This window comes from Fukomys damarensis, unplaced genomic scaffold (assembly GCF_012274545.1).
Source record: "Fukomys damarensis isolate Sample0158 unplaced genomic scaffold, DMR_v1.0_HiC HiC_scaffold_24, whole genome shotgun sequence".
Classification (NCBI taxonomy): Eukaryota; Metazoa; Chordata; class Mammalia; order Rodentia; family Bathyergidae; genus Fukomys; species Fukomys damarensis.
In genome coordinates, this window is record NW_022900936.1 from 2,121,946 (window position 1) to 2,130,217 (window position 8,272).

The following is an 8,272-nucleotide window of genomic DNA, read 5'->3' on the forward strand; positions in this document are numbered from 1 at the left end:
CAAGGTCAGCGCGGGACTCGGGCTTCCCCGGGCTGGGGGAGCACACTACCTTTTTGAGAATTTAAATTTAAATCCCGTTGATCCATCGGGAAGGCCACCAGCTCTACCTGGGAGGGTCCTGCTTCCAGGTGGCCAGCGGGCGGCGGGCTGGGTCGACCCTTGCCATCCCTGGGTTCCAGGTGGAAGACAGCCATGCCGGCCAGGAGCCTGCCCCGCACCGGGATGACCTGGAATCCCTCCTGAGCGAGGTACCGCCAGGGCACCTGGGCCCACGCAGCACACAGGGTGCTGCAGCCTTGGGGCCCTAAGGGGTGGAGATCAGAGCCACTGCTTTGTGGCTTCTCCAGGGGAGCCCGCCCCGCCCACCACTATCCTCCACCCTTCCTGGTACCCCTGGGTCCCCAGGCCCTCGAACCAGTGCCAGGCTGCTGGAGCCCAGCTTACCCCGGGACAGCCAGGCGGTTCCTGCACCTCCTCCCTCAGGCCCCCACCCTAAGACAAAGTTGCCAGGAGGACAAACTCCGCAGTGTTCCGCCACAGGTGGCCAACACACACCCTCCTGAATGTGCAGCATGGCACCTCAGGGGCCCGCTGACCTCGGGCACACCTCCCACAGGGCAGGTGTCTCCGGAGAGCCAGGGCTTGAGAAGTGCAGGTGTCCCAGGCTGACACAGTCAGGTGTCTGGGGTGCTGGGCAGATACTTGGAAAATGAGAGGTCCCTGTGACCCCAGTCCTGCAAGATGGGAGAGTCAAGCCCAGAGCAGGTCCAAAGAGCCACCCAGGAAGAAGCCAGCCATGGTGCAGGAAGGCCGTGGGGCTGTGCCCTGTGGCTGCTTTGAAGAGATGACGTGGCCTCCGCCCATGGGGGTCCTCTGGGGCCCAGGTCTTAGTTCCCCTTTGTGTCAGTGTCCTGGGGTGCCGAGGATGCAGGTGCGGTGGGCACCATGTGACCGCCTGGCTCCCTGCAGCACTCCTTTGACGGCATCCTGCAGTGGGCCATCCAGAGCATGGCCCGCCCGCTGGCTGAGGTACCCTCCTTCTCCTGAGCCACGGAGGAGCCTGCCCCAGTGACCCACGGCACCCTCGCCGTGGCTCCAGCCACTCCCTGCAGATGCTCGTGGGGTGGGGACCGAGGACACCGTGTACCCTGAAATTAAAGTCACTTCTGGGTTTTCGAGGTGCTGTGCAGTGTTTTGGGGGATCTGTGTGCCGGGTGCTATAGCACAGGCATCTGGCTGGAAGGGACCCACTTTGGCGGGAAGAGGACTCTGCAGGAAGTGCTCTGTACCCCAGGGTGACATCCAGGCGCTTGCTGCAGAGCCTGAGGCCCTGTATAGTCCGCTTTTCCCTTGATAGTCTGGGTCCCCCCCCCCCCCGACTCTGAGAATCCTTCAGCCAGTTTAGTCCAGTCACGAGGAGACCGAAATAACCAGGAGTCTTAGTTTCCAGTTCAGTGGAATCATTGTCATGCTCCCTGGGATAAGCCTTGCTCTCTGGAGTACAGACTTCAAGGCCTGCAGAGCAGAAGGTCACGGGAACAGAGAGAAAAATTTTGCTAGTGGGTCCCCAGGGGGCAGCGGTGAGGGGTGCCATTCCCACTTCCACCCCTTGACTCCCAGACCCATGAGTCCTGGCACGGGAGACACAGTGCCACACAGAGGACGCTGACTCAGACCATTTACAGCTTCGGGCCTTGCCCCAGCCCTGTGCCCCATTTCCGCATAGCTGGCATTGTAATTGTGTCTTCCAAAGACCGCTCTACTGTGCTGTCCATCCGGCTGCTTCCGGCTGGCGGGAACACTGCCAGACTCTGCTGGCCTGGAAAGAGCGCTGGGTCAGAAGGCACGTCACACCGGGAGTGGTGGCACAGGGCTGGAGGTTGAGAGAGAGGATTTGAGGTCAGCCTGGGCTACCCAGTGAATTCAAGATCACCCCAGGACACCACAAAAGAAATAAACAAAAGCCCTGTCTCCAAGCTAGTGGCATTCCGAGGGGATGAGGGTTAGGCTTCCCACACAGAGCTCTGGGGCTGGGTAGGGGACGTAGCCTCTCCTGGACTAAACTTGAGTCAGCCTCTTGTGGGTTCTTGGCTTGGCCTTGACCTTGGGCTCCATTCTTGACCCCTGTGGTCCAGTTGTTCTGATTCCCCGGTAGCCAACCAGATTCCTCCCCACCCCGGAGAGCCTGTCATGCTGACTCGATCCTTCAAGGATGTGCTGAGTCCGCACAGCCACAGCCCCTACCGCCGACGCCTCCTCCTGATCCTGTGTGAGAGGCTCCGGCCCTTGGGTATGATGAGCAAAGGATTGAAAGCGCATACCCAATGGTAAAAGAGAGAGCAGCTGCATTTCTTAAAGCTGACGGGGGAAAGTGTGCTTGAGTTTGTGCCAGCGAAAATAAAAGTGGGACAGAATTGGAAGGATGGTACCGGGCCATGCAGGAGTAGGAAGAACAAAGATAAGGCAGGTTTTCAGATTTTATAAGCCGTGCACCCCACCCCAGGGGCCTGTCCTTGGATCTCTGCATCTGATTGACAGAAATGATCGACAGGTTCTCCTTATCCTGTAACCTGGTTTAAATGCGGGTAAGCGAAGGTCCGGCCACAGGATCTAGGGCAGGTGCTCCGGCCTGGCACTTTAGAGATTTCCTGGGTCTTCGTTGTTCTTATTTCTGTTTCTCCTAGGCTTGGCCTAGAGTGCTGCCCAGATTGAGGTGGGGGTGAAGCAGGAAAGAGGGAGGACCCCGGCACAGACAACTCTTTAGTGCGAAGATAGGAGCAAAAGCGGCTTTTAACGTTGCCAGCGGATCAGCGAGTGACTCCTGTCAGTCTCGAGAGCCCCGAACAGAACTTTGTGCTTCCTTATATGTACCTTTTTTTACATCTATGACGCTTAGTTCCATTGGAGTTTCCCCAGGATTTGCACAAAGCAGAGCAGTGGGAGGCAGAGAGTGAAGGTTCTGGCAGGACTTTCTGAGCCCCGTAAGCTCCTTTGGTGACAGATCACAGAAGTTGCCGTGGCTGCTCAGGAGCATTCTACGGAGAGCACAGTTCCCCAGTTAACCCAAAGCTGCCCAATTCCGTGTGGAGGGGTGGTCTCCTCTCTCAGGTGGAGGGGAGAGGTCTCCCGGTGCTACCTGTACTATTCCCAGTGATCCCCACCTCTGCCACCCCACTTGTCCTTGTGGATACAGAGCTGCCACCTGTCTCCATGGCCAAGTCTCACTGAGCACGGTCCCGCTTGGATAAAGTCTGCCCCAATCATTTTATTTTGAGACAGGGTCTCATCATGGAGCCCAGGAATGGCCAGGGACTCTCATTTCTCCTGCCTCAGCCTCCTGAGTGTCAGGATTATAGGTGTGCACCTCTGAGGCAGGAGACCAGGGCGCAGCAGAGCTGGACATGGCCTCCAAGTACAAAGTCCCATGACACATGCACGGAGCCCAAACTCACTCTGCAAACCACATTTTCTCTTTTTCTTTCTTGTACCTGGGCTCAAACTTGTCCTTGAGCTTGTGAGGCAGGTGGCGGAACCACTGAGCTAAATCCCCAGCTCTTTTTTAAAATGTTTTTTTCTTTAATAAGTGCAAAACATCGCTCCCTTTTGCACTTGCGTTGACCAATTCTTTGCTCCAGACAGAGAGGACCTAGAAGCCACCTCGAGGAGGAGCCTCCAGGACCTCCAATCCCAATAAGACCCCCAGGCCTGGTTTTGCTTTAGTATCTTTAGCAAGTGTCCTGCCCACGTTTTCTTTACCAGGGGACACCAGGCAGCCCTGACCCCTCCTGTCTGCAGGAGGCTGCCCCAGGGCTGGTCCCAGGCCCTGACCTTGGCTTGGGGAGGGGAGATTACTAGTGATCTTCCGGGCCTGCCCGAGGAGGCCTCGTGGGACCACTGCGTTCCGCCCGGGGGTGGGGGGGGGCGGACAGGTCCTACTGGAGAAGCAGGTGAAGAATCTGGCTGTGTTGACAAGCCCGCTGGGCTCAGAGAAAGATTTCAAGAAACCATTGGATTCCAGAGAGCCAGCCAGGGCTGGAATCTTGATCAGATTAAGTGAATTCTGCATTCCTCAGAAACCCCGCCCTGTAAGTGGAGTGTGAAAATCACCCAAATGTTAACCTAGTGAAAAACGCCCAGGCTCCTTCTCTGAATCTTAGGGATCTAGGACTTGCAGTGCCCTCAGCTCCCCCGATCCTCCAGGCTGGGCTACTGCCTGCTGCAGGGGTGTCCTGGGGTCCTGGGACAGGCCACTTAGTCACTCAGTCCCGGAGACCAGCCTCTTCCTGCCCGTGCTCTGAGCTGCACAAAGGGTGGAGACCGAGGGAGGTGCTAGCTGATTCCTGCCCTGTCCTGAAGGACTCACACTCAGGCCTCACCCCTTCCCTCCTGGCCCCCGCCTGCTGGCCAGGCACAGCGCCCCCAACCCTCCTTCCCCGGTCCTGCAGGTGGGCGCAGCGTCTGCCGCAGTGCGAGCCAAGCGCCACCAGGGGGCGCGCGGCAGCATTCGCGGATTCCCTAAGACTGAAAATACAATGTCACCCCGCACGGCCAGGGATATCGTTCCGACAGTGAAGGGAGAGCAAGCTTGGTGAGTGAACGTAGATGAGGGTTAAGTTTTAGAATAGTATGCAGCTGGAAAAGGGAGGAAAACAATGAAGACAGTGGCCTCATTATAGGGAATTACAGGTGATTCTCCCTTGGCGAATGTTTCTCCTTTTTATTTTTATTAGTGCTTGTTTCAGCACACAGTGATCATTCCCCACGGGCAGGTGATGCAGGTGCCTCCTGTAGGGACGGGGCCGTGCTGGGGAAGGGTGAGAGGAAGGCCGCACGTGACCCCAGTAGAGAGATTAATATACTCATGGCAAAGTCCCCTGTACTTAATCCTTAAACTTCTGGTCCATGAAACCATCATTTTACCCTTCACCAAAGGACAGGGGAAAGTCACATTGCTGAGAAATCCAAGGTGAGGGTGAAAGACAAGCCAGGGAGCCAATCAGGTTCCAGGAGCCTGCATGGGGCACGGATCTCAATAGGAGGAGCTGCAGCGAGAAATCCCCAGTAAGTCCCAGCAGGCTCTCTCCTCCCCCTTTTCCCTACCTTCACATACACTGTATGTATTTTAAACTCTGCTTCTTTATTCTTTTACCAGTGCTGGTTTTAGGGTAGCTGGGAGCTGCAGGTTTGTCAGGCAGGGCAGTGGCCTGGCCTGGTTGGTTCGGCTTGCAGTCCGCCCCGGGCGGTACACTAACACATCCTAGTTCTATTTCCCTTCCCTCTCTCCCCTCCCGCCACCTCTCGGTGTCCTTCCCCTTTGGGAAAGCTTTGCCTTCCTGCTTCTCTTTTCTGTTTTTTCGATTCTGGCATTGAACCCAGGGCCTTGCACATGCTAGGTAGGTGCTTCACCACCAGGCTACATCCGCAGCCCTTTTTGTTTACTTTTGAGAACACTCCCCCTCCCTAGGTGGGCTGGCAGGCCTCCAATTTGAGATCCTCCTGCCTCAGCTTTTCAGAGCCGGGATTGCAGGTGTGCACTGTCAGGCGCTTTCTTATAAACTTTAAGTGACTTGGCGAGCAGGCCCTCCGAGGAGCGACTGAGCTGGCAGGAGCCTGTGCCGGGCTGGGCAGGGTGGTCTGGGCAGAGCCATCCGGTCCGGGCACTCACAGGTCCACGGCTGCTTCCCCCGGGCCCCACCTCCCGTCCATCTCCTGATCCGAGTGAGGCCCCAGTCGTTCGGACGGATGAGTGAAGTGGGAAGAGTACAAGTGTCAGATAGGGCTGGGTGCTCAGAGGGTTGGGATGAAGGTGAAACACCAACACCGGGCCTCAGGATAAAGAGAAGCTGACCAGACTTCCCGGGAGAACAAACCTGGGCCTAGTGAAGCCAGACAGACACTGGCCACCCCGGGGGTGAGCAGAGATGCTTCCTAGGGGAGTCTTTGTTCTCTCCGTCCTCTTGTGATTGGACTCATTCCCAATCGGACCACCGTTACCTAAGTGACTGTGCTTGTAACCTTGCTGGGTGAGCAAGGCTGCGGCCCACATGCGTTTCACCGTATGAAACTCCCGTAGAGTGGGGTCCAGCGCTGCTCCTCAGGAGAGCTCCTGTCGATAGAGATCTGACTACTCTCAGTCTCCATTATTCCCAGCTCTCATTCTTCCATTTCTAGAGAACAAGAACTCCTGGTATACAGTTAGCAGGTTGGGAGATACAGTATCCATACTTCATGTCCGGTATTATTTCCTGTAACACCAGGTCAGACAGCGGCTAGGGCCTTACCTTGTCGGGCCTGGCGCTAGGACCCCAGCACCCAGAAGGGCGTGTGCCTGTGCCTCAGCCCGGTGCTTCTGAACCCACCCCACCCTCTCCTTCCTCAGGAGGCAGTGCTTTGAGTCCCTGGGTGTGGGCTGAGCCCGGTGAGTCCAGTGCCCAGAACTGTGCCCATCCCACCGCTGTGCCCACCGTGGCGTGGTCCAAGACTCAGGACTCCACACCTTAGGCTGCAGCTCTGCCACATCGTGAGTCCGGGGGGCCTGGAGCACTCCTGGAGCAGGAACAGGCCACCTCTGCTGAGGACGAAGTTGTCCAAGTCTCCAGCGAGGGCTGGGTACTGCTGTGTGCTCCCTGGCAGCGGGGCAGGTAGGAAGCCTGGAGGGCCACTGTCTCCACGGCAACAGTGTGGCAGGATGCAGTCCAAGTGACCCCGTGGCAGGGGTACAGTAGACCCCAAAGAACAGACAAGACTCCAGCTGTCTCCGGAAGTGTGACCTAACTTTGTCCTCCCCCAAATTCCTCAAGGCAGTGACCCTGCCCCTCCCTTTAAATTCTTCTTCTCTGCCCCCACCAAGCTGAGGTCCCTTTCTGACTCAGCTTGCCCACACAGCTCTGCTCACACGGAGCCTGCCCAGATTCCCTCTCTCTCTGGGCACCCCCACTCTCCCTGCAGCGGGGCCACTGTCCCTGCCAAGGACACTGGCCGTCCTGCGCCTCTGTTCTGGGTCCCTGCAGGAACAACTGGACCTTCCTTCTCCTGGCAGCCTTGGGTTTGCAGCTCAGCTCTCACAACAGAACCTGTTTTTATTTGGCCAACTTAAAAAAAAATAATTACTGTAGTAAATTTCTTCTTTTGCGGGGGTTTTAAAGCCAGGGTCTCACCCAGGATCCAGCTCAGTGGCTCCAGTGCCTGCCTCACAAGAGCCCGAGCCTGAGCCGATCCGTAATACCAAAGAACACCAGGGTCTCACTGTATGTTCCAGGCTGACCTTGAACACCTTACGAAGCCCAGGCTGACTTTGAACTCACAGTGATGCACGATCCTCCCGTCTCAGCCTCCCAAGTTCTGGGACTACAGGTGTGCACCACCATGCCCAGTGCTAGCACTGTAACCATTTGAAGGGCACAATGTAAGGCACTGAAGATATTCACTGCTGTGCAGCTGGCTATCGCCACCGTCCACCTCCTCTTCGAAAGCTGAAACTCCTTCCCGGTAACACGGGCTTCGAACCTGTGTCCCCAGCTCTGCACCCTCCAACCCACTCTGTCTACACAGTCCCCGCCCCGCGGGCAGCGCGGGCTCTTCTCCCTGTGCCGACGCTGTGTTTTACAGTCCAAGAGCAGGCGCACAAAGGTGAAGATAAGCAGGAAGTGAAGACCACGCCTGGGCACGCGCGAGCGACCTGCGCTCTGGAGAAGTAGACGCAGCGTCCTCTGCGCTCCGGGCAGCGAGGACACCGTCCCGCCCAAGCTCGCGCACACTTCGCGCGATGGATACTTAGTATCGGGGCTCAGAGGGGCCGCAAGCCCTGAGACAGCGGGGGGGCCGTTCCGTCGTCACTCCCGAGCCCGCTCGGCGGACACCCCCGCCCCCGCCGCGGCTCCCGGCTCCCCAGGGACGCTGCCTGCTGTCCTCACAGCTGGGCCCACCCCGACCACCCAGCAGAGGGCTCGCCACTCGCTACGATGCCCACCGCTGCCCTCCGCTGCCCAGGGGTGGGGGTTCCCAGGATGGCGCGAATCGTCCGGAGTGGGGGAGGAACGCGTTCTCCCCCTAACCTTTGCACAGAGCTGCACCCCAGCGCTTTATCTTTATTTTGACACGGGGTCTCCCCAGGCTGGGTTTAAACTTTTACGATTGTCCTGCCTCGTCCTCCCAGGGTGCTGGGATCCCGGGACTCCGCCACCAGCCCGGCTCCAGGTCATTCAGCCTCGAGTGCGTCGGGGCGGTCTGGGCCGGCCGCGCGAAGGCCTAGGAGCCCAGGAGGCGGCGCGGA

The 8,272-nt window shown here is 58.0% G+C and overlaps 1 protein-coding gene across 1 annotated transcript in view; it reads left to right on the top strand.

The window, feature by feature from the left end:
- Aire (autoimmune regulator) overlaps window positions 1–1,154 on the top strand; it is a 13,771-nt gene extending 12,617 nt beyond the window's left edge. Inside the window, exons 16-17 of the mRNA XM_019209343.2 lie at window positions 84–248; window positions 970–1,154. Coding sequence (XP_019064888.1) covers window positions 84–248; window positions 970–1,047 — 243 coding nt within the window. The 3' untranslated portion in view covers window positions 1,048–1,154. The remainder of the gene's footprint in view (window positions 1–83; window positions 249–969) is intronic.
- The last annotated feature ends 7,118 nt before the right edge of the window (window positions 1,155–8,272 follow it).